Raw genomic sequence first — 27,166 nt, forward strand, 5'->3', positions numbered from 1 at the left:
CAATCAGATTCCAGCTTTCATTCTTCACAGACTCTTTGGAAAATGAAAGCTGGAATCTGATTGGTTGCTAAGGGCAACTGAGTCAGTTTCACTTTACACCATGCTTGATAAATCTCCCCCTTCATAACCCTATTACACATATTGTTCACCTACTTTTGGACCACCCTGTGTGTGTGTGTGTGTGATTATTGATAGATATCACACACACACACACACACACACACGTACGTACAAATATATATATATAATCTTAAATTTCATAGATTATAGGCCATTTTCTGATGATACATTGGTTGCCTATAGCAACCAATCCCAGAGCAGATTTGATTTCACCAGAGCACTTTAAGAAATATAAGCTAAGCTCTGATTGGTTGCTGTGGACAACAAGGACAGATTTATTTATTTTTTGTGTGTTCACAATGGTGTTAAGGGAATGTCTTTTTAATAAATGTGGCCTGATGAGTTTACTGTAATGTCGTCTATATAATGGTGACAAAGAAAACTCTATAATATGAAAAGAAAGGGTCAATGTGGAAGACGGCAACAATAAAAAGGATTTTTTTTGTGTGTGTGGTTTTTTTTTGAGTGAACACATAAGAGTTAATTGTTTGCTGTGAGCAGCCGTCCTCTCTGCGGGGCTCGGTCCCATGACACTGCTACAAAACCTAATCCTGTTCATGCTGCAATCCCGGCAAATATCAAGCACTGGGGGAACTGACAAGTGCACGATTGTACGGTAATATGGAAATACAGGCGGTATAAATAATCTAACATATACAATAATGGGGAGAGAGTCTCCTCTGAGCTTTGCGGTCCATAGGCTTTCCAGTAATATGGAGCGTGGTGGGCGCATAGAGTGTCAGCTCTTGTGGTCCCTGCACTTCGGCTTATACCGCCCTGTCTGCCCAGTCATGGTGCGGAGCCTTTATTCATCAAGTAGGGAGGTTCACGCTTTGCTATTCCTGAAGCCTTGGTGTTTGGGCTTTTTCTCACGCTCCCCCCCCGCCTCGGGTTTTTGTGGGGGCACAAAGGATTTGTGACCTGTTACTTGCACACACACAAAAGAGAGACGCACACACACAAAAGAGAGGCACACACACACAAAAGAGAGGCACACACAAAGAAGCTGGATAAAAGGGGGCACACTGCAGCGAAATTCTGGATTTAGCTCTTTTACATCCAGAATTTATTTTTTTATTTTTGTAAATAAAGAATAAATCCTGTTATTTGTTATTTACCGACGCTTAGGTCTGCAGAACCGTGCCGTGTCATTGTGGCTGTATTACTTTTTAAATGATTGCTTCCTTTTTTTCTTTCTTTCTCTATTCCTGTCTATGACTGCTCGTCTCCCCACATACCCCAAAAAAAAAAAAAAGTGACACTTCAAATGAAATATTTTGCTGCTGTCCCTTTAAGGCAGAAGGCGGGACCTGCTGTCATATATTGGGCTGATAAACACTCAGAAGTGGCCACTGTAAACTTGGAGATTAGAGATCGGTGTGAGGTGGCTGGAGAGGAGGCAGCGAGGACGGCAGGTGCGGAGGATGATGGGCGCTGCGACTAGTGACACAGCAATTATAAGGTTTGCCAAAGAGATTTACATTCATATGTAGGTAGTGCAATGCAAGCTGAGGTGTGCACTAAGGGTTAATAGAGGTGTATAAGTTACACAAAGTATAGCAGTGTGAGCTTTTTGTGTGCATTGTATAGATACATACCTGGCAGCGTGCACTCATCCACATGTGCACAGTATGGATTTATATAGGAGAGCATGTTTCGGTACTTGTGCACAATGTAGATATAGAAATGTACTAAATGTAGAAATATACATACAGGGAGAGAGTGCCTGTGTGTGTCCATGTATAGATCTGTATACAGCAGTGTGCACTCTACTATATGTGTGGCTCTGTACATAGGAGTGTGCACTCTACTACCTGTATACAGTCTGGCTCTATACATAGGAGTGTGCACTCTACTACCTGTATACAGTCTGGCTCTATACATAGGAGTGTGCACTCTACTACCTGTATACAGTCTGGCTCTATACATAGGAGTGTGCACTCTACTACCTGTATACAGTCTGGCTCTATACATAGGAGTGTGCACTCTACTACCTGTATACAGTATGGCTCTATACATAGGAGTGTGCACTCTACTACCTGTATACAGTCTGGCTCTATACATAGGAGTGTGCACTCTACTACCTGTATACAGTCTGGCTCTATACATAGGAGTGTACACTCTACTACCTGTATACAGTCTGGCTCTATACATAGGAGTGTGCACTCTACTACCTGTATACAGTATGGCTCTATACATAGGAGTGTGCACTCTACTACCTGTATACAGTATGGCTCTATACATAGGAGTGTGCACTCTACTACCTGTATACAGTATGGCTCTATACATAGGAGTGTGCACTCTACTACCTGTATACAGTCTGGCTCTATACATAGGAGTGTGCACTCTACTACCTGTATACAGTATGGCTCTATACATAGGAGTGTGCACTCTACTACCTGTATACAGTCTGGCTCTATACATAGGAGTGTGCACTCTACTACCTGTATACAGTATGGCTCTATACATAGGAGTGTGCACTCTACTACCTGTATACAGTATGGCTCTATACATAGGAGTGTGCACTCTACTACCTGTATACAGTATGGCTCTATACATAGGTGTGTGCACTCTACTACCTGTATACAATATGGCTCTATACATAGGTGTGTGCACTCTACTACCTGTATACAGTATGGCTCTATACATAGGTGTGTGCACTCTACTACCTGTATACAGTATGGCTCTATACATAGGTGTGTGCACTCTACTACCTGTATACAGTATGGCTCTATACATAGGTGTGTGCACTCTACTACCTGTATACAATATGGCTCTATACATAGGAGTGTGCACTCTACTACCTGTATACAGTATGGCTCTATACATAGGAGTGTGCACTCTACTACCTGTATACAGTCTGGCTCTATACATAGGAGTGTGCACTCTACTACCTGTATACAATATGGCTCTATACATAGGAGTGTGCACTCTACTACCTGTATACAGTATGGCTCTATACATAGGAGTGTGCACTCCTACTACCTGTAAACTATCTGGCTCTACGTATGAATGTGCAGTCTACTACCTGTATGCTGTATGCCTCTATACATAGAAGTGTGCATGCTACCACCTGTATAGTCTGACTCTATATATAGTGTACGCTCTATACATAGTAGTGTGAACTCTACTACTGGTATATAGTCTGGCTCTCTACATAGTAGTGTGCACTCTATTACCTGTGTACAATATTGCGCTATACATTTGAGCGTGCACTCTACTACTTATGTACATTAAGGATCCAGGCATTGTATTGTGCACTCTACTACCTGTATACAGTATACGTCTATACATACAAATGTGCGGACACTACAATCTGTGTACACTATGGCTCCATACATAGGCGTGTGCAACCTACCACCTGTATACAGTCTGGCTCCATATATATACATGTGTGTATATATATATATATATATATATATATATATATATGTATATATATAGAGCCAGACTGTATACAGGTAGTAGAGTGCACACTCCTATGTACAGAGTTATATTGTATACAGATTATAGTGTGCACATTTGTATGTATAGACATATACTGTATACAGGTAGAAGAGTATACAACTGAATGCATAGCGCCTTAATGTATGTAAGTAGTAGAGTGCACACTATCATGTACAGAGCCAGACTGTATACCAGTAGTAGAGTTCACACTACTATGTATAAAGCGTACACTAAAATTATATATATATATATATATATATATATATATATATATTATGCATTTCCCTATTTATATATATATATATATATATATTAGGGAAATGCATTATATATATATATATATATATATATATATATATATAATTTTAGTGTACGCTTTATACATAGTAGTGTGAACTCTACTACTGGTATACAGTCTGGCTCTGTACATGATAGTGTGCACTCTACTACTTACATACATTAAGGCGCTATGCATTCAGTTGTATACTCTTCTACCTGTATACAGTATATGTCTATACATACAAATGTGCACACTATAATCTGTATACAATATAACTCTGTACATAGGAGTGTGCACTCTACTACCTGTATACAGTCTGGCTCTATACATAGGAGTGTGCACTCTACTACCTGTATACAATATGGCTCTATACATAGGAGTGTGCACTCTACTACCTGTATACAATATAATTCTATACATAGGAGTGTGCACTCTACTACCTGTATACAATATGGCTCTATACATAGGAGTGTGCACTCTACTACCTGTATACAGTCTGGCTCTATACATTGGAGTGTGCACTCTACTACCTGTGTACAATATGGCTCTATACATAGGAGTGTGCACTCTACTACCTGTATACAATATGGCTCTATACATAGGAGTGTGCACTCTACTACCTGTATACAGTATGGCTCTATACATAGGAGTGTGCCCTTATCTACATATACAGTCCTCAACATTGAAATTTCACCTCCAGGAAAGAAAAGTTGTGGAATTCTGAAAATCCTAGGATCCGTAATTCCAGGCCTTTCCCTTCTTGGCGCTGCAGTTCCAGTGCTGAGGAGTGCGTGTGCACTTGACTCTGTGTGTACTACCTTCCTCTATAAATAGGAGTCTTCTTCTCGCACCTGCTCCTACAAGGTGCGTAGCGGTGACTTCACACCTCCTGCCGGTATCCGCACACTCGAGGATCGTGTTACACTGGGGAAAAAATGATTATGGGAGAAACAATCGGGGAGCGGTGGAGTGATAAGTGGGAGAGCGATATGCGCCATTGTGTAATCTGACTCCTCATCCCACCATAGATTATTGGGGATCCACTATATAGATCCGGATTGATCTGATTTACTGGATGTCAGTGGGGTCCAGAGATCGTCAATATATTTAATGATTGAAAGTTTAATCCTGAAAATCAAATTAAACAATTGCATTTCCAGTGTAAGATAATAGTGTATGTGAATATTGTAATCTCATTGTCCCCCCCTTCCTCCGCCATCATCGCATTAATAATAGAGTGTGAGCTCCACGTCTGTAATAACGGGGTCGGAGGCAGTAATTATGTGACAGGAGGCTTTGTTTGTGATGGAGGAGCAGTTATTCAGTGGCGGGGAAGGGTGTAGGGTATATATTAGCAGTTTGAGGAGGGGGGAGGTAGATAGGTGACAAAAGATGCTTGGCATTCCTAATGAGATGTGAAAGTGCCACGTTAGCTCCAAATTCAACAAAATGCCGTTAATATGGAGGCACATTGAGAAACATGGAGACACTGGAGAAAAGGTTCATCTTGCCACCACGTGTCCTATAATATCGACATATTATACATAAAGCCATATTCAATTCCTGTACTGGGATATTAAATGGGATATTCCCATCCAGGACCAGGTATGTTTGTACTTTACACAGATATCCCATTGATTTCAATGACATCTGTGTAACGCTTTATTTCACCTGTGGAGGCGCTGCAGAGAAATTGAACATTTGCTTCTAGAGCGCCCACAGATCGCTTGGGATCCATGTGATCCGCACATTCCCCCAAAATGTATGAGAACCTTAAAGTAGTGTATTCAGACCAAGTGTAAACCGAAACGTGTCCAATTACTGGCAGCAAGCGGAGATCTCAAAAATGGTGGGATGATAAAACATAAAGAACATTAACAATGTAAAGAAAATATATCAGTAAAATAAATCACCCCAAACTACATACCGTATATATGGTTGGATAACTAGATCCATCGACACCTTTAAATCTGCTATCTGTTGCTGCATTCCCAAGAAATTAGCTTTTTTAAATACATATGCAATTGCGTTCTTAGCCTTCGTCCGGCTGAATAGGTACAATTGTAACTATTCCATTTTAAAATTGCAATAATTTTTTTTTTCTCGAAAAGCCGTAGAGGGCTGAAATTTCGTGAAATCTCAGCAGTTTTGGTCCAGAATATATTGGCCAAATTTCAATAAAATATCTCCACCCCCTTCAGAGATAAGGGGTCGAGAAATTTTGGCAAAATTATGCAGCCTGACGAAGGTTGAAGGGACTCTGTCACAAGGTTTATGCTCTCCCATCTGAGAGCAGCATAATGTAGAGACAGAGACCCTGATTCCAGAGATGTGTCACTTACTGAGCTGTGTGCTGTCATTTTGATCAAATCAATGTTTTCTCTGCTGCAGATCTAGCAGTTAGGGTGCAGTCACACTTGTGCATATGTTGCGCAAGTATCAGATTGCATCACCCGCCATGCCGCAGACTCTGCTTACAAGAGCGGGTCATCTGCATGTATTTCTATGCAGCCAAGACGCTCCTGTCCGGAGAGCATCAGGCCATGATGGGTGATGTAATGCAAGACTCGTGCAAGATATGCACAAGTGTGACTGCACCTTTGTAGAGAGTTCATGCATATGCTGGACTACATGCAGCATGCCAAGTAGTCCTGTAATGATAATCTACTGCTGATTAAGTAGTGATTTTATGAAAACTACACTAAGCAGCCCAGTAAGTGACACACCACTGGAATCGGGGTCTTTGCCCCTACAGTATGTTGCTCTCATATTAGATGGTAAAAACCTGGTGGCAGATTCCCTTTAAGGCTGCGTACACACATCAGTTTTTGGCCATCAGGCGCAATCCGGCAGAAACATGAAAAAACGCATCCGGTGTCTGTTGACGCTGGATACGTTTTTTTCCACATAGACTTCTATTAGCGCCGGATGGCATTGCGTTCCCTCTGGATTTCGCCGGATCCGGCAAAATGTGCTTATCCGGCGGCCGGATGGATTGTCGAAGTGAACGTTTTTTGTCTCCGGCGAGACAAAAGCGTACAGCGTGTTTTATAATGCAAGCCTATGGACGCCGGATGCGGCGTAATACGGCAAAAACCGGATTACGGCCGCCGGATCCGTTTTTTTTAACTGCACATGCTCAGTATCACAACGCATCTGTCAAAAAACTGAAGGAACTGATGGGAAAAGCTGATGCAACTGATCAGATTTTTCGCCGGATTGTGTCTGATGGCAAAAAACTGATGTGTGCACTTAGGCCGGTTTCACATATCCGGCTTTTCGCCGTTTTGAAGGATCCGGCGCGCTCCCGTACAGTGTTTACAGTACACTGGCAGCGCAACAATCGCCGGTTACATGCTGTCATGTGACCGGAGCATGTGACCCGGAAGTTGCGGCGCTGTCATTGTACTGTATCACACTGTACTGACATGCGCCGCATCCGTCAAACCGGCGAAAAGCCGGATATGTGAAACTAGCCTAAGGCTATGTTCACACGTTGCGTTTTTTACCGCGTTTCTGCAGCGTTTTTGGCAGCAGCGTTTTTGGGCAAAAAGGCATGCATTTTTGTTTTCCAGCAAAGTCTATGGGAAAAGCAGAAATCCTGTCTGCACTTTGCTTTTTTTTCTGCAGCGTTTAATTTGCATATTTGTGGTCAAAAACCATGCTGAAAAAGAAGCAGCATGTCAGTTGTTTTTGCCATTTCTGCAGCGTTTCCTTAACATTGGAGTCAATGAGAAATGGCAAAAAGCAACCAAAATCACAATTCCTGCGTTTTACATGCTTTTTACCTGCTTTTCAACTGCGTTTTTGGCTCCAAAAACGCATGCTTTTCTGGCCAAAAAGTAATGGGTTCTAATGTTCCTTTACACACACACAATAACCGAAAATTTAAATGTAAAAAAATAATAAACTTTAGCTATTTTTCTGTTAAAATGTGCATAACCACTATTATTACATTAAAATTGATAATTTACCATATAATTTTATTAAAAGTTAATTTTATACTTTTTTTCTCTTTTTTCATTCTTTTTGACTAATTCAACTTTATTTCTCAGTGTCTTGATCTCAAAAACGCATCTGCAGAAACGCAGGTGAAAACGCAGGTAAAAAGCGCTAAAAACGCACCAAAAACGCGGTAAAAACGCATGCGTTTTTAGCGCTAAAAAATGGTCAAAAGCCATTTGGTCAAAAACCAAGGGAAGGAAAACGTGCAGAATAAACTGCAGGTACACCGACGCAACGTGCGGACATAGCCTCAGTGCTATGGGTTCAACAGAGCACGTAACGAGCCTCTGCCTGCCAAGATTGTATTCCCACCCACGCCAGTCTCTTTAGCTTGATTTGCAGCCCACTGTTTAAGTTCTTTGTCAGGTTCCTGATGTCTCTGGTTGTGGAAATGGCCTCAGGAGGGAGTGGCTCCTTCAGTGCTCCATCACAGCCAAAGCACTTAACATTTCATTCAGATATGAATTAAAATACTGATGTTTTGAAAATGCAGCAACAGATAGAAGATTTAAAGGTGTCAATGGATTTAAATATCAAGGAATTGCATGTCCATGTGTTTGATTTGAGGAAAGGGAGGGATGGATTTGATCTTACTGACAGATTCTCTTTCCTGGATTATTATATAAGTGTATACTAATATATAGACCATCTTAATCCATGCAGGTGCTCTCAATGAAGGAACCATAACCATCTCCTTCCCCATGCTCCTCCCCTTTCTGTTCCTCTGGAGCCTGGCCATACCAGGTGGCCTTGCCTTCTTCCCAAATTTCTGGTCTAAGTTCCTGTCCTTCACTTGGGGATCTTTCACTCATCAGGATCTGACGGAAGAAGCCGTGCTCAATATCACCCTACAAATTCTACTGGACAACAAGCATCCCACCAGACCCCCTCTTCGCTGGGAAGACTTTGAGGTGAGGAGGCTTCAGATTGGCCTATGTAGATTTTACATGAAGTGCGGATTGCGGCTCGGCTCTTGTAAAGTTGTAGCTCATGTCATGCTGGGAGTTGTAGTGCATAGCGGTACATTGTTGAATACAGCTCAAAATATCGCAACTACTATTATACTGCCCCCTATGGACAAAAATATATGCCTGAATAGGAATTTCTTTTTTACCTGATTTTTAGGTATTAGAGGATATAAACCCTAGAGGGCCCCATACTTTATTAGTGTTGGGACCCTGTGCATATAGAATGTCCGCCCCTGGATAAACTCCAATGAATCACAATACGGCTTGTTGTAGTTCATTATAGGTTTGGCAGCTACAGAGGGGATATTGGTTTCCTATACACAGATCCCAAATCAGACAAGATGGAGGCACAGGCGTCTTTCCAAGGTCCATGACTAAGCAGTGCATTTTAGGAGCTGATATAAAGCACTTTGTAATTGGCAGTAGCTCTTGGCTGCGCTGTCTCTTCCCCTTGTCCAGATCTCTACCGCTGTAAGAGCATGCTGAGAGTTATAGCCGTAACCCCGGCAGACATACAGGTATAGCCAAAGTACCTTACATATCCTTCAAAGGGAACCTCTCAGGTCCCCCATGCCCTCCAAACCAGGGCGGCCACCATGGAAATTCAGGACCCCATACTGGCAAAATCTTTGGGCCCCCTTGAGCCTCAACCCCAGCTCCGCCTCCATCCCTCCTTCCACAGTCTCATCACCATTCTTGGAAGAGCTTAAAACTTGTGTATCTCATATATATATTTATAATGAAATATTTCCCTCAGAAAATTAACAATACACCCCCTACACCGCCCCTGTCCATAATACACCCTCTACACCGACCCTCTCCATAATATCTCACTTTTCCTCTATGTATAATATCCTCCCACACACACTGTCCCTCAGTATAATATACCTCCACACAATGCCCCTCTGTATAATATCCTCCTGGTATACATGTCCCCATCCTGGTATATATGTCCCCATTCTGGGCCCTTCCTGGTATGTATGTGTGGCGCAACTGAGTACTGCACCCCTCCTGGGTCAGTACATTCAGGTAATCCAAAGGCTGGAATAGGGTGTGTACGCACAGACACATAGCAACCAGGTCTCCCACACCTTAGAGGGGACCCTTGGGCAGACCCAAGAGGGGGCGTTCCTCCACATCTCGTCTAGAGGTGTAGGGGAGGGACTGGAAGCTAGGTCAGGAAAGTAGGAGGAGCTAGCCAGTCTGGTAGCGGGAGAGAAGCGCAAAAGGTGGCAAGAGAGAAGGACGTGCGCTAGTCAGACCCTGCATGTGAAGTAGCCGTTAGCGGGGGAGAACAGTTACCAGCAAGTCAGTCAGAAAGATGCTGAGGAAGTCAGCTGGTCGAGTACGGGGACTCCAGGTAACTAGGCACGCACGAGGAACAGGTCCCTAGAGTAGACGTCCATTTACTGATCTGCTAAACATGCCGATGAGGGGAACCACAAGTCCCTCACCAACCAACTAGAGTCCGAGCCTCAGCAGCAACGAGGGGGCCCATGAGGGGGATCGAGCCTGAGCTATCCACCTTGGTCCATGCTGCTGGCAAATGGGCCAAAAAGGGGAGAAAAGGCAGTAGCGACTTCCCTGGATGAATCCCACGGTACTCCGAGTCAGGGGTTATCCGAAACAAGAAGTGCTAGGAAGGCGAGTTAATGGTTACCCTTAGACCAGCCTTAAGGATATCTGGTTTCACCTGGTTTATCTCAGCATTGCCCGGGTTACCTCACAGAAACATCTAAAAGTGAGTAAAGAACAGCTGAAAGACATCTTGGACTGAGACTGAGTTATTCTGGGACCTGTTGTTCCACAAACCCGAGCCCCTGGGGCCTGCCTCACTCACGGGAGGCCACAACATCCAGCTGCTGACCCCATCAGCCCCAGAAGCTTGTTAAACCAGCAGCGGTGGTCATCCATAACCCTGACCACAAACCGTGAGTGGCGTCACGACTCCCATATAAATAAACCTGACATACCTGTTGCCAGAAGTACCAAGAATTGGAGACCCTGTGACGTCCCCGAAGGTGGAGTGAAGTCCCTGGGGTGACCGCTGCAGGATGTCCCCATCCTTGTTTATTGTCCCCTTCCTAGCATATGTCCTCCTCCTGGTATTTATGTCCCCATCCTCGAACCCTCCTATGGTATATAGGTCCCCATCCTGGTTTATTTATCCCTATCCTGGTATATATGTCCCATCCTGGGCACCTCCTGGTATGTCTATCCCCCTCCTGGGCACATTCTGGTACATATGTCCCCTTTCTGGAATATATGTCCTCTTCCTGGTATATATGTTCCCATCCTGGTTTATATGTCCCCTTTCCAGCACATATGTCCCCATCCTGGGCCCCTCCTGGTGTGTATCTATATCTCCCTCCTTGGCCCACTCTGGTATATATGTCCCCATTCTGGTTTTATCTCTTTCCTGCTCTATATGCCCCACTACTTGTATATATGTACCTTCCCTGGGCCTCTCCTTGTATATTTGTCTGCTCCAAAAATAAAAAAAACAAACATTTTACTCACCCTCCCTGGCCCTCACGTCGTTCAGTGTCCTCTCTGAGCCGCAATGCATTTCAGCTGGATGTGCGCCCTCCAACGCACATCTAGGTGAATCAAGGCAGGGGCTGGGGTCAGTGGTCCCCCCACCTATCTTCAGCTCACGGAGCGCTTACCTTTCCCTGCTGGATGCTGCGTCCTCACCACCTCATCATGCTGGGCTGTGGGATGACTGCTCCACTTCACCTTGACCATGGCTAATTTACATGCTATGCCCTAGAAAATGCTTTGCATGCACCTTAATCGTGTGCAGTGGCTGAAGCAACACTGATAGATCCCTCTCCTGCGGCTGCGACTGGGGCCCGGAGCTTCATAAAGCTAAGCAATTACTCTGGCCTGACCGGGCCCCCTCTTCACCGGGCCCCATACACCAATCATGGTTACCATGCCCTGACAGCGGCCCTGCCTCCAACCCAACAGCATTGATCTCTGTATGCCCAAATTCCCTCCCTAACCAGCCCTGTATAAGGCTATTCACTAATATGAATTTTTTTAAAAACGACTTATAAACTTTGCTATTCTTATGCTAATTAGGGCCTTGACTAGTCGCACGGGCGGTGTTTTCCGAGAGTAGTTGGCCGTCTTTCCATGTTATTACAGCCCTGTGGGCATGATAACATGATTTCCCTAAGCCGGCCTCATTACCAGCTTCTGGAAATCTTGTGCATACGGCTCATTTCGGCCCCGTCGGTGCACCTTTTTCGGCCCCGTCGGGGCACCTTTTTCGGCCCCGTCGGGGCACCTTTTTCGGCCCCGTCGGGGCACCTTTTTCGGCCCCGTCGGGGCACCTTTTCGGCCCCGTCGGTGCACCTTTGAAACTTGGTGGATGTTTCCCGGTTTCATTAGGTGCAAACTTTATGTTCTCTAATTTACTGGGGTTTATCTGTTAATATGATTGGGGAGAAGAATATGGGGGCAATGAGCAAGATGAGCCTTCACAATAGGTCACCCTTGCATGCCCTGGAGTATGGAAGACCGCAAAAGTTCTTCCATCCTGTAGAAGGGATCCAGATAAGTGACAGGCCCTAGTACAGGTTTGTACTGGACATGACATTGCGTTGTCCATATTGTGTATATTTCCTATGCATATTAGTGTATATTGTCCTTCCATAGATCAGACAGCGCCATTTTCTGTGAGTCTTCGAATTTCTATATTTGCTGAGGGTCATGTACTCTTCCTCCCTGTCTTTCTAAGAAGAGGACCTCTGTGGTCCATGAGGTTTTGTATGTCAGGCTCATGTGACCGCGGGCTGAGCTGTGTCCTCTCCGCATCCTGTCATGTGTCCTACATGCAGAGCGTGGCTGCCATCATTACATGTTATTGCATAATGCTGAGCTGTGCGGCCGCTGCGTCTGCTGTGTATACACTTTACAATACACTGGGGAATTGCTTAAATAGCAACGCTCCGATATAGTGTGACTTTTCCATAGAGGCAGCGGCCATAAGGCCTAGCTCTGGTTTTCATAAAGGAGAAACTGTCTGTTGCCCATAGCAACCAATCAGAGCATAGTTTTCATGTTTGAGCCGTAGAATACAAAATGAAAGCTGCGCTGTGATTGGTTGGTATGGGCAATAAAGACAGTTGTTCCTTCGTGTTTCTGATATTGTCACCAGTAATAGTGACATTTTTCAGTGGGGCAGACTTAGACGTAACTTGAGACCCTTGGTTCTTGTGCACAAATACAACATCTGTAACAGAAGCCCCTATGGGGTGTTTGTAATACTGGGGTCTTCCAAAGTTTCATAGGGGCGCTAGAGTACCCCGAATTCACTAGTGTCTGGGTGCAACTTCTCCTCTACTCCCCCTATACAGGGCCGGTTGCAGGTGTATGGGGCCCCTAGGTGACCGAGTCCCATTGGGGCCCCTCTTCCCTTTTGTTTTTTCCTCATTATCCTCCATGAGCTAGAATTTTTTTTTTTTTTTTTCGGTCGATAGAGCCGCGTCAGGGTCATTTTGTTATCATACATTACCATTGCAATTTTGAGATCCATATAATTTTCTGATCTCTTCTTATAAGATTTTATTTTTTGAGGGGAGTGACTTTGCAATCTCTATACTTTTTTTTTTTTTTAATGTTTCTGCATAAAATATTATAATTTGTTGTTAGTTTGGACAGTTGTGGTACTACTACATTTTCTTTTTTTTTTTTCTTTTTTTCCTTTCTGGGAAAAGTGCAATGATATAAACTTTTATATTAAAAAAATATATATATATTTTTTTTCCTTTTTTGTTATATATTTTTATTTCCCCTTATCGGATTTAAACCTTTGGTCACTTGTACAATACGCTGTAATACTGTACTATTGTATTTTATAAATTACTGATATATAAATCCCAGACATTGATGTACAAATATGACCTTTATTAGGCTCCCCAGATGCCATGGGCAATGGGTGTGGGAAGAGGCACCTTCCCCCATTTCTAGCCTCTTAAATGCCGCTGCCAAGATTGACAGCGGTGTGAGGGGGACGGGGTAGGCAGTGGTAGTTGTGTGCAGGGGATACCCAAACGCAGCGCAGCCGCTCGGTAAACCCTTGCCTCCAGGTCGCCACCCCAGTGCAAGGATGCATTTGCCACAGTCCATACGTTCTCTGAATCAATAAAGCAGACACTGGTATAGTTCCTTTAACAGTGGATCTTTACTGAACTTCAACACAGAGACATCTTCTATTCGCATGACATGGACACCGCTTCTGGTCCCGACGGGGTTCCCTCCAGATTCTACTTCCACAAAATATTTAACGGCCGACTGCTTTCCTGGCACCTGGGCTCCATTGGACACCAATAGGCCCCTGATTCTCCTGTCTGATATCACACTGCACAAACCGATTCAAATAGTCCTTAAACCTATCCGTCCCACCCACAGGGATTAGCTTGCGCTTTGGAAAGGCTACGTACGACAGAACTCCTCTGTTCGTGCTTTAGTCAGGACCTACCCTTCTCAGTTACAAGCCCACTGACCTTCGGTCCCGCAGGGAATTTCTTTGGGTTTTCTTTATCCAGGAAAGAACGGACGCCACCCCGACTGACCGAACTAAACCTCGCTTCTGGGGACGCAGTTATACAGTCCTCTAAAGAGCAGGACCCCGCGTGTCCGGGATCAAAGGGCTGACCCTTAGGATCGTTAATCGGTATAATAGTTTGGCCTCCTCTTGCTATCTCCTCCTGGGGACTCCCCTAGCCTCCTTCTATATCCTGTCCTATATCTATCTATCTATCTATCTATCTATCTATATATATATATGTATATCTCCTCCTCTAAACCCTTATTCTACCTAACCAGGTCAGGGCAGCCGTCACTGAACCACATTGCCAGCTGGTGGCCATTTACAAAATACACACACAATAGAGTACATTAGTACATTGCAATAAACCTTGGGTGTTTTGGCTACTTCTACAGGGGGTGGCGTAGTCTTGACCCCCCTACAGCGGCATCCAAGAAGTTAAACTCCAAGCTCGGTCACAGGGGTTAGATTTAGGTGCTGGAGGCATAGGACAGCCCCTGAGCTGGCTCCATACATGTAGTGTGCGCCACCCTCTGAACATAAGGTAGATGTTGCAAATTGAAGCCCCCATGCGCCATGGGTCCCGGCACTAACCTGGGTTCGGCAGGTACTGACACCAACCCTGCTTCTATAGTTACATGTCTGGGCCATTGGGACCAGAATTTCAAGGGGACTATAACTCCACAGTGCTACATATCTCTGCATATTGTTCAATCTTTCTGATACAAAGCTCCAAATCCTCTGCTTAATTGCCCTGAGGCCGTCATGATCTTTTAGGTCTACCCATGATCAAACACTTTTTCCAGCTTCTAGATGTACATAATGATGATGATAATTATGTTTCTATTCATTAATCGCAAGCAGATTGCTTGAAAAAATTAAACAAATAAGAAAAGTATATTAGAAAGTTGTAGAACTTTTTATGATATTTATGATATATACAGCATATACTCCCTTATAATAGATGTAATAATCCTCAGAGAGTTGCCAATCAACTCCCACAGCATGAAATGACAAGTTCAGCTCTGCTACATCTAATATCTGTGCAGAACAGCAGCTTCGCTTTCAAAACATCTCTGTGGCCCTAAATGAGATCACATTGCCGCCGTCTTTTACTTGCCCTATTAGTTCTGGACTATTCAGCTCATTAATAATAGGAAAATGGTCATCGGGGATTGAAGGGGGATTGACAGACGATGAAGGGAGCAGGTGCATGAAGAAATAATGAGGAGATGACCTAGTCACATCCTTACCTCCTGCTGAGGCCACCATTGATGTCATGTTCTGCTTCAGGACACTGACTCTTCTTTGTGACTGGGGCCAAGGAACATCGGTGCTGACTCACTGCAAACTACCCCCCTGACAAGCCCTATTAGATCTGCCGTTATCCATGGTCCTGTATTGTGCAGATGCCAGGAACAGCATAATAGTTCCAGAATGAGTTTATATTCGTTATAATACTGTGAAAATATCGCAGAGTTACATTATGGTCTCCTGCATCATGTGGCTAAATAATTCCCCCAAACAGCGCCCAATTAATACTGACATACTGCCAAATAGTGCCTGAATAAAGCGGGCTTTACACGCTGCGACATCGCTAATGCGGAGTCGTTGAGGTCACGGATTTTGTGACGCACATCCGGCCGCATTAGCGATGCCGTTGCGTGTGACACCGATAAGCGATTTTGCATCGTTGCAAAACCGTGCAAAATCGCTAATCGGCGACATGGGGGTCCATTCTCAATTATCGTTACTGCAGCAGTAACGAAGTTGTTCCTCGTTCCTGCGGCAGCACACATCGCTGCGTGTGACGCCGCAGGAGCGAGGAAGCTCTCCCTACCTGCCTCCCGGCCGCTATGAGGAAGGAAGGAGGTGGGCGGGATGTTACGTCCCGCTCATCTCCTCCCCTCCGCTGCTATTGGGCAGCGGTTCAGTGACGTTTCAGTGACGTCGCTGTGACGCCGCACGGACCGCCCCCTTAGAAAGGAGGCGGTTCGCCGGTCACAGCGACGTCGCCGGACAGGTAAGTATGTGTGACGGCTCTGGGCAATGTTGTGCGGCACAGGCAGCGATATGCCCGTGTCGCGCAACAGATGGGGGCGGGTACCCACACTAGCGATATCGGGACCGATATCGCAGTGTGTAAAGTAGCCTTCATACTATCAGCTCATAAATAATACCACCAGTGACCAAATACTAGCCTTGTATATAGTGTAAAAAATATACCAACTTATTACACATATACAGTATGTAAAGAGTCCATAGAGTGCCCAAATAATGCTGCTATACAGCTTATAAATAATAATGCCATACTGTGACTGAATAATACTATTAAACAGTGCCCCAAAACAAAGCTAAACAGCCCCTACGTAATCTTTCCATACAGTGCCCAAATAATACATACAGTACAGCTTGTAAATAATAACTAATAAACAGTGGCCGAATAATACTGCCAAAAAGTATCCAAGTAATACTGCTATACAGTGTCAAAATAGTAATGCACACAGAGCATAAATAATATTGGCAGTGTTCAAATAAAACTGCAATACAGTGCAGAAACATTACTGCCATACGGCACATAAACAGTACTATCAAACAGTGTCCAAATATTACTGCCATACAGGTCACAAATAATATTGCCATACAGTGTCTGAATAATTTTGCAATGCTGGTGATAAATACTGCCAAACAGTTATCAAATAATATAGCTATATAGATCTTAAATAATACTTCCATGCAGTGCCCGAATAACACTGCCATATAGCTTGTAAATCATACCGCCAAGCAATATGCCCAATAATACTGCCATAAATAATACCAAAGTGTACCAAGTAATAAAGTCAGTGTCAAAATTAATAAAAAAAATTAAGCAATAATACTGCTATACAGTGCCTAAATAATACAATCATGATCTAAAGAATGCTATTGTATATTGATGAAATAATAAGACCATACTGTCTAAAAACAATACCGACATGCAATCCTTGGATAATCTTACCCTACAGTGACCACATGTCGCCATATAGTGCTTTTAAATAATACTTCCATACACTGTTTCTATAATGTTTCTACACTTTTAATGTTTATTTTGCTTGGACAGGACAAGACACTGACAGCGGATGCCATATTGGGAGCGTATTATGGAGAGGAAATGTCCTTGCGTCCCTTTCGAGCCGCCTTGAAGCAGATCGTTAGTGCCAATGCCAATATGGACTTTCTTAATGGCACCCGCAATGATCCCATCATGCACTTTGATTCTGAGAGGGTGAGGCAAGGAAATAGCCTTCTGCTACGAGCCCGTGAGGACCTGCTGAGGAACATGAGGGCCAAAGAATATGAAGGCGCACGAGAGATACTCGGTCAGATATTACATTCACTGCAGGTGAGGCCCAGTCAGATGAGGATTTTTTTTTTTCATTTATTTTTCATGTCATTTATTATATTTATGATACTTGCCATCTGTCCTAATTTCCGAGTTACAGTCCTGGCAAATTTGAGGTGTCACTGGTCAAAAGGGGGCCGGGATTATGTAAACCGTACCCCAAAGTTCTGGGGTGGGCAGGGCCATGGTCACTAGGCCTAATCTTCATATCCTGTGACCTGATATGAACAAAAAAAAAATATAAAAAAAAGAAAAGCAAAAAAAGAAAAGAAAAACAGGTTAGAAAATAGTTTTGGTACATGTGTGTATTGCCAAATTTTTTTTATCTTTGTTTAGTTTTTACATAACTCTGTAGTAAAGTTCAATTCCACACTGGTCCATTGTCGGCATAAATTTACTATGAGCACAAATGGGCAAAAAAACTATATTTATTACATGTTGCAGCCTACAGTTGATATCCTGCAGATCTTGGATGATTCAGCCCTTAGATGCCTCTAGCAGTTGCAGCATCTAAAGCGTTAACAGCCAATGGCTTACCTTAGAGTCCAGAAGCTTAAAGCGCTTGGAGCAATATGAAACGTTATCGCCTACCAATAGGATAGGGGATAAATTAATGTTCTCCGAGGGTCTGATCACCTGTGCCCCCCCCCCTTCCTCCACGATCTTGAGAACGGGGCCTCTGCCTAGTCCGTTCTGAAAGGAGTGGTGGTCACACATGCGTGGGATTGGTATGGACCTAGAAGCGGCATGGACTGATCTTTTCGCACTTGTCCCCGTAGGATTTTTACAGCCATACTAACTGGGTAGAACTGGGGAACACCAACGTCCATCCTAATCTCGGCGTGCCTGGAAAAGACATTGACTCCATAGCTGAAGGTAATGTTAGACTTCTGCAGTCTCTGCAATGCTGTCTCTGTCTCTTCCTATATCTCTGCTTTGGTAAGACTCATTTATTCCTCTGAGGTTTCCATCTCTAAAAAGTATCTCCTCTTCTGTTTATATATTTGTGACTGTCAATCTATTCTGAGCCTACTTTATATTGACCATTGCCAATTCCTTGTTTTTAAGAATATGATCCCGGTCTTCACTCCCACTAACCTGTGACTCTTCCCTCTTCTCTCCAACCCTCAGTCTCTGAACAGACCTGTACAGACTGCGCTGATGCCTCTTGTCAGAATAACATTGCAGCTGCCATTCAAAAGCGACATCTCCTGACGTCTGGATACTATGGGGTGTCACCCGTGAAGCCTCGAGGTGCGTAGCATGAAATGAGGAGTATTGATATCTATGTAATACATTCTCTTTGTCAGCTGCCCATAGTAGCACATGAGTGCTGCCATATGCTGACTTTGAGTCACCGTATTTTCCTGTAAGAAGAAGAAAAGCTTCCAGAGGACAGAAAAAATGGGCTACGTAGTAAAGACAAAAATGGGCCACGGCAGGAGCAGATTTTACAATTAAGACCAAAAGAGATCTTGCCAACCATTAGCAAATAGAAGTGGAAAGGGTTAATTGCCGCCCTGCTGTGCAAAAAAGATGAGTGCTTTATCTTCAATATGTGACTTTATTCTATGCGTTTCGGAGTTGCCCTCCTTCATCAGGGTCATCACCAGGTGATGATCCTGATGAAGGAGGGTAACTCCGAAACGCCCTCATCTTTATTGCACAGCAGCGTACCAATTAAACCTTTCCACTCCTACCGGCCATCACAAAGTATCCTCAAAACGGGGGCTCCAGCAGCTGATTATCCGAGGTTTTTCCCAGTGGTTGTGTCTGACACAACCCCTCCTCACAAGTGAGCAAAACCTAAATTGTAAGTTTACCGTACCTCACAGATAAGACCCTATTTTGCGCTTTTTGTTTCCGCCTATCAAAACATTAGCAAAGTTATATTGGACAATTCTCTCGGGACATCCAGGAGGTTCCCGGAAAAAAACAAAAACGGAGACCTGGAAGAGTTAACAAATGTCCCGGGTGCCATTACATACCTTGCAAAACCTCCAGGTTATACCAGGAAACTTCAGATGGAGTCCCGACTTCCAGACGTACATTCAGATGAAGAGATACGGGGAAAGGATTTGACCTTTTAAGTGTGCTGTGCAAATAATTTACTGTAGCACACCTTTTCCAAAAGTTGGCAAGTACGAGTGAAGGTCTGAGCGCGCCATAACAGCCACATGGTCCGCCCCTGTGTATATACTGTATTTGTAGTTTCACATTTAATAGAGAATGTAAAAGCCTGTACACTCTAAGCCTGCAAGGGCAGGACCCTCAACACCAGTCTGTCATTGTTAGTGTACTGTCATTTATATCTGTATCTTGTATATAACCACCTTCTCATGTACAGCACCATGGAATCAATGGAAGTCTAAAATAATAATAATACAACAAAAGAATACAGCAGCACTCTGTAAGGGCTAAGATACATGCAAACACAGAATATATGAACATTAAACAGCATTAATGCTACGTATATGGAATATAATTGGAAAAATGAAGGTACTTAGTGCATAAATTGGCCAATTCATTTGAGCCCATCAACCATGGCAAGGTGACTTTACTTTGATGAGACCCTAACTAGTCCACAAATTTATGAACAGATAAGATCCAGTACTAATTAAAAACACCATGAGGCTGATGGGAGGAAAACACAGACAGAGAATGTGGCAGTCAATACCTCCAACAATATACTAAAAGAAAAGGTCACCTTGCCGCGGTAATGGGCTCACATGAATTTGCTAATTGATGTGCCAAGTACCTTTCATTTTTATAAGTATATTCCATATAACATTAATGCTGTTTAAATTTCATATACTCTTCATTTCCATGTATCTTAGCGCGTACAGAGTGCTGCTGTATTCTTTTGGTGTATTTTGTGTAGTCAAAGCAGCTTGCAACTGTTCACACTTGTTTTGTTCCTGTTGGAGATACTAGTCAGTTTTTGTAATAGTAACAATATTAGAGCATGGAAACTACAGTATTTGCCCATAGCAAGCTATGTCCACATGTAAGTGATCCATACCAATGATGTACACAAAGCCTCGGCACACAGACTTTTTGTAGCGGTCTATAGGAATACATTGAGACTCATGCACATGCATAGTCCAAAATTTGTCAGAACTGTCAAACGTTTTGCTATGTAATCCTGCAAATTTGGTCCGTCCCTAGCCAGAGAAATGATGGTGTTTCTGTAAATTCCGCCTAAAAGTAAGCCTGGGCGCTGTCAGTGGCTTAAACGTCCCTCTTGTGTATGTATAATGAGAACTTAGCAAATTGTAAGGCAAGAAAAGGGGTTAAAAAAGCCTTGGATTTATATGAGGGTTAAATATATGTAATATTTGATTTTTTGACTGTCATTCATCCATCCCTTATCTCTGTACATTAGGAAAGTGCAGTCACGGAGGTCCATTTGATGACAGTAGAGAACGTAGTGCCCGAGGAGGGATCAACAAGGACACGGCTACGGCCATATTTTCCCCCCACCATTTTCTGCATGAAAAAGCAGCTATATTGGCTCTAAAGGCGACAATTAAATTTTTGAGCGAGTTGCGAACAGATGTGTCCGATCGAGACGTGCTGAGGTGAGCGGCGCGTGAACCGCACTTATGTTCTTAGAGATAAAGGATTATGTGATCCTACAGTCATCCATATATACACGTCTCTCTGCTTTAGACTTCTGGGCGTGTCTGCCTTCCCGGCTCTGAGCTTTGTCCTGGACACCACCGGCAGTATGGGAGAGGAGATCACATCAGCCCGTCTGCAGTCACGGAGCATTATCCAGAGGCAGCACAGGACTCTATTGGCACCAGACTACTACATCTTGGTGCCCTTCAATGACCCAAGTACGTTCCTCACTCCTTCCAATCTCATCCGTTCATGTCATGGGCAGTGTTATCTAGACAATCATGGCCATTTTTCTCCTTAGGCTTCGGTCCCGTCTATAAGACAAGTGACCCTGATGAATTTTTGAAGGTCCTCGATAGTCTCCATGCTCTCGGTGGTGGAGATGAACCAGAGATGTGTTTATCGGCTCTGCAGGTAGGTGTACGTGACCTTCACCCCATCTCTCAACATCTGTCTATCATTTTTGGCCATTTTTCATCACTGTTCTCCCCTTCTCTTCAGCTAGCTCTGATCAACACTCCTCCACTGTCCGAAATCTTTGTCTTCACCGACGCTTCCTCCAAGGATGCACATCTCCAAAGTACTGTGGAGGCCTTAATCCAAGAGAGGAAGATGAAGGTGAGTGTTAGATGTTGAGACAGTTGGAAAACTTCTTTACTTTGCGCCTGAAAGAGATTGTCTCGTCCAAAGGTGCTTTTTACCTGGGGGCTAAAATAACTGGAAGCAACGACTGCACCGTTCAACCAGTCATAGGACCGCTGCAGTTTGTGATCGGCTGCAGTGGTCAGCTGACTTGAACCATACATCATTGGATGTTTTTTGGATGATGTATGGTTTAAGTCACCAGACCTGACCCGCTGCAGCCCATCACAAGCCGCAGCAGGCTGGTTGATTGGTTGTCATCCTTTCTGGTGCCACAACAGACCACAGAACGGCTTCCTGTAGGCGAGTATGACTTTCTTTTTACAGAATCCAACCCCTGAACGACTGGTTTAAAGGGATTTTCATATGAATGAGACTTATAATCTATCCACCGGAAATGTCTTATGGATCGGCTAACCCTAAACCCCCATTCTTCTTACAACCGGTGGGCACGTGGTGCTGTTTTTGGAAGAAAGCCGCCATGTTTTACCATATCTTGACCAATAATAATGCGCTATCCACTGTCTCTAGGTGTCTTTCCTGATAACAGAGGATCCTTCCCGCTTGAGTTCAAGGAGTCGGCGGGAGGTTTTGCATCCAAACAGATTTGACCTCTACGCCGATCTGGCCTCCGTTTCTGGAGGTCAGATCATCTTCACCAACAACCAAGACATTTCGGAAGTTGCAAAAGTTATAACTGATTCGGCGTATTTTGATGTGGTGAGTAAAGACTGAGATTTGTTCCACATCGCTGTAGGATCGGTGCTCAGGTTATAGAAGGGAAAAGGTGCAAAATTTTGAATGCAACAAAAGTTGGACAACCCCTTTAAATAGATTTCGGATTGTCCTTGGAAATTTGTGAGCTTGCGTGTAATGGTGAGTCTTTTCCACTGCAGGTCACTCTACTACATGTGCAGACCTCGGAGGGAGGCATAGCTCACCATGTGTTTTTGGTGGATGAGTTTCTGCACAACGTCACGATTTACATAAACGGCGACGTCAGGGAATTCCGCGTCCACGATCCGACAGGTAATGGAGCGTCCTGGTGCTGTGATGTCAGACAATTATCGATATGTCAAGTGTTGACATTTCTATCTCACTCCTAACTAGGCCGAAAGCAAAATGGCCGCCGCCAGACTTATGGCAGATTTACCCGAGTGCTCCTGTCTGATCCTCTGCTGGTGGGGAACTGGACAATTTATATGAAAACTGTCGAACCCTACAGTGTTCACGTACAAGGTGAGCAACCTATATAGTATATAAGTAAGCCTTCTGGAGGAGAGCTGAGTTCCCCTTTGAAGCATTGCCTATAAGTAAGTCTCCCTAACCAGCTGGATCTCTTTAACCCCTTCCTAACACAAGACAAAATAATACGTGTATGGAGCTGGCTCAGGAGCTGAGCCTGCATCATGCTAGGAAGATGCTCACTGTAATATATAGCCAGCATCTGCCTGTGACTGCAGCGCCGACTTCCACTGGACTCCTCGCATCACAATTGCGGGGAACCAATGGGTTGTTTTGGACCCGGTGCCATTATGTTGGTCCTCCAGTGATGCCCAGCCTATGGATAGAGTTCATAGGAGAATGTCTTTCTCACTATATACTACGGTATTGTGGTATTGCAGTACTTACCGTAGTATTGGCTTAAGGATGATCGAGAGTTTAAACTTCAGAAGAAAACTAAAGAATAGAATAAAAATGAAAAAAAAAAATTACAAATTTGAATAGCCCTCATTAAAAATTAAACAAAACAAAAAAATAAAATATATATATTTTTATTTCTGATTGGGTTTAAAAAAAATAAAATAAATAAATAAAAAGTTATGAGATATATATATATATATATATATATATATATATATATATATATATATATATATATATAAAGCTGAGTGGAGGATACCGGGCACCGCTGATCCCTGTATGGCTGACAAAGCTGTGCTTTCAGGCAGGTGGAGACCTGGGTGCGTGTCCCAAAGCAAAGGCGATACAAGATCCACAATGAAGAGATGAAAGGTCGCACTCCAAAGGTCGAATAAAATATTTTTCTTTTTATTCCACGATCACATCAGGGGTACAGGTAGTGAGGGAGGATGAGGGTGTGCCACGTCGGACGTGTCCGACGTGGCACACCCTCATCCTCCCTCACTACCTGTACCCCTGATGTGATCGTGGAATAAAAAGAAAAATATTTTATTCGACCTTTGGAGTGCGACCTTTCATCTCTTCATTGTGGATCATATATATATATATATATATCTCTTATAACTTTTTATTTATTTATTTTATTTTTTTTTTAAACCCAATCAGAAAAAAAATCAAATAGCCAGAATCGTGTTTTTTTTCGTTCCTGCAAGACCACAAAAAATGTTATAAGAGGCGATCAAAACATCATATCTGCCCCTCAATAGTTTATACTATATACTGTAGGTTTGGTATCGCCATGATCGTACCAACTTGTAGAATCAAGTTCCTAGCTCATTTTTATAGCACGATGAACGCTGTAAAAACAAATAAAAAACTGGAATTGCTTTTTTTTGTGCAATTTCACCATATTGGATTTTTTTCCCCATTTTCCAGCAGTGGTAGAATACTGGAATCATTCTCAGCTAAAACTCATCACAAAAGAAAAACCCTCATATGGATATGTGGACAGAGTAATAAGAAAAAGTTATGACTCTTGGGAGAAGGGAAGAGAAGAAATTAAGATACAAAAAAAGGAAAATCGGCAGGTCAGGAAGGGGTTAATAAAACCAGTAGCTACTGAAAACCACACATATTTTTTTTCTTCTTTATTCGTTAGGTCGGAGCTCTGTTGATTTCCTCTATTACTTTGGGGTTCCTGTAAATGGGTCTCATCCTGGTCTCTACCAACTCAACAACCAGCCGGTGGCAGGTAGGTGATGGCGCAGGGTGCTAACCAGGTGTCGTCTCCTAGAACCTCTTTGTGTTCATACATGAAGCCATGGCTCCACAACGGGATATTGGACGAGGAAGGCCTCTATGATTTCCCTCTACTTTCCTCAGGTGTCCCCGCCATCCTGGTGGTTGATGCTGTTGGCCTTCCAGAGTCGGCCAACCTGAGCCTCGTCAGCTTGACAGCACGCAATGGGAAGACGCAGACAGCCGAGCTAGAGATGGCCAATCAGGGCGGACTCTTCATAGCCAAAATTAATGAGATCCCCGTCGGGGAATTTAGTGTTGGTGTGAGAGGTCAGGATGGAAGAGGACTCGAGCTGAAACGGGAGGCACCACAGCAACTGAGTGCAGCCGAGTGCATTGTTGAGGTACATTGGTTGATTTCGTGTTACTCTTGAATACAGACACCAAAAGGTCATTCTTAACGGAGCTGTCTCGTGTCTTCCAGGTGTCCAGTAATTCACTTGTGACACCAGGAACCTCTCATCCGATTTCAATGAAGATCACCAATTTTGGAGAAGCTCACTGCTATTCCATCACCATGAGTAATGATGTCAACAAGGACTCTCCTACATTCAGGTGAGCGGGTGGAGCGTTCCGAATAATACCCTAGTCCGGACATCCTGTATATGGCAGTCCATGACCTCTCTTCGATTAACACAGTATTTTTGCACCAAACATCATGAGAACAGCAACAAACTTGTTAATGTGATTCTCTGCTCTGCACAGGCCCTACATTTAGAAGGAACCTTCAATAATAAACTGAATAGAAAGTGGCTCCCTGTACCACACAGGGCCCTCCCTCAAACAATCTGTTGTATTCTTTCATTTTTCTGCAGCTTGTACTGAGGAATGTGAGAATTTCAATAGCATCAAGGAGGAGGGACACTGAGGAGTTGTCATTCAGGTTAGTTTGTTGGAGATGAAGCCACAGAGAGGAGGGACACTGAGAAGTTGTCATTCAGGTGAGGTGGGTGGAGATTTAGCAGCAGAGAGGAGGGACACTGAGGAGTGAGAGCAGCAGAGAGGAGGGACACTGAGGAGTTAGAGCAGCAGAGAGGAGGGACACTGAGGAGATAGAGCAGCAGAGAGGAGGGACACTGAGGAGTTGGAGCAGCAGAGAGGAGGGACACTGAGGAGTTAGAGCAGCAGAGAGGAGGGACACTGAGGAGTTAGAGCAGCAGAGAGGAGGGACACTGAGGAGATAGAGCAGCAGAGAGGAGGGACACTGAGGAGTTAGAGCAGCAGAGAGGAGGGACACTGAGGAGTTGGAGCAGCAGAGAGGAGGGACACTGAGGAGTTAGAGCAGCAGAGAGGAGGGACACTGAGGAGTTGGAGCAGCAGAGAGGAGGGACACTGAGGAGTTGGAGCAGCAGAGAGGAGGGACACTGAGGAGTTAGAGCAGCAGAGAGGAGGGACACTGAGGAGTGAGAGCAGCAGAGAGGAGGGACACTGAGGAGTTAGAGCAGCAGAGAGGAGGGACACTGAGGAGATAGAGCAGCAGAGAGGAGGGACACTGAGGAGTTGGAGCAGCAGAGAGGAGGGACACTGAGGAGTTAGAGCAGCAGAGATGAGGGACACTGAGGAGACAGAGCAGCAGAGAGGAGGGACACTGAGGAGTTGGAGCAGCAGAGAGGAGGGACACTGAGGAGTTGGAGCAGCAGAGAGGAGGGACACTGAGAAGTTAGAGCAGCAGAGAGGAGGGACACTGAGAAGTTAGAGCAGCAGAGAGGAGGGACACTGAGAAGTTAGAGCAGCAGAGAGGAGGGACACTGAGGAGTGAGAGCAGCAGAGAGGAGGGACACTGAGGAGTTAGAGCAGCAGAGAGGAGGGACACTGAGGAGATAGAGCAGCAGAGAGGAGGGACACTGAGGAGTTGGAGCAGCAGAGAGGAGGGACACTGAGGAGTTATTCGCGTTTGGTGGGAGGGGATTTAGCAGCAGAGAGGAAGGACACAGAAGTTTTTATTTAGGTTAGGTCGGAAGAGATTTGGAAGTAGAGAGGGGGGACACTGAGGAGATGTTAGTCAGGTAGATGGAGATTGAGTTTAAACTTTCATAAAGGATTTAGCAGCCTTTCTGACATTGATTTTCTCAGTAAGTACACTAGCCTGATCCGGTCTATTTAACAATGTATGCAGTTTGTATTGTGAAACGTAATGACAGATCAACTTTAAATTTAGTCCGGCTCTGTATTAAATTTTCTTACGTTTTTTAAGT

General features: G+C 44.0%; 1 protein-coding gene across 7 annotated transcripts in view; it reads left to right on the plus strand.

Moving 5' to 3' along the window:
• The first annotated feature begins 712 nt into the window (after positions 1-712).
• Positions 713-27,166, plus strand: part of VWA7 (von Willebrand factor A domain containing 7) — an 87,058-nt gene continuing 60,604 nt past the window's right edge. For 2 of the 7 annotated variants that reach the window (XM_075323448.1, XM_075323450.1), the window contains exons 1-15: positions 1,459-1,582; positions 8,516-8,763; positions 17,481-17,762; positions 18,542-18,638; positions 18,894-19,016; positions 21,148-21,343; positions 21,435-21,604; positions 21,688-21,800; positions 21,888-22,004; positions 22,560-22,748; positions 22,925-23,057; positions 23,139-23,267; positions 24,832-24,924; positions 25,056-25,315; positions 25,396-25,526. In XM_075323448.1, the coding sequence (XP_075179563.1) occupies positions 8,554-8,763; positions 17,481-17,762; positions 18,542-18,638; positions 18,894-19,016; positions 21,148-21,343; positions 21,435-21,604; positions 21,688-21,800; positions 21,888-22,004; positions 22,560-22,748; positions 22,925-23,057; positions 23,139-23,267; positions 24,832-24,924; positions 25,056-25,315; positions 25,396-25,526 (2,243 nt within the window). In that variant the 5' untranslated portion in view covers positions 1,459-1,582; positions 8,516-8,553. Of the gene's footprint in view, positions 737-1,458; positions 1,583-4,547; positions 4,712-8,515; positions 8,764-17,480; positions 17,763-18,541; positions 18,639-18,893; positions 19,017-21,147; positions 21,344-21,434; positions 21,605-21,687; positions 21,801-21,887; positions 22,005-22,559; positions 22,749-22,924; positions 23,058-23,138; positions 23,268-24,831; positions 24,925-25,055; positions 25,316-25,395; positions 25,527-27,166 lie in introns of those variants that run through there. The other 5 variants (XM_075323451.1, XM_075323444.1, XM_075323445.1 and 2 more) reach the window with 4 other exon arrangements.

The sequence above is a fragment of the Anomaloglossus baeobatrachus genome, chromosome 9, assembly GCF_048569485.1.
Source record: "Anomaloglossus baeobatrachus isolate aAnoBae1 chromosome 9, aAnoBae1.hap1, whole genome shotgun sequence".
Classification (NCBI taxonomy): domain Eukaryota; kingdom Metazoa; phylum Chordata; class Amphibia; order Anura; family Aromobatidae; genus Anomaloglossus; species Anomaloglossus baeobatrachus.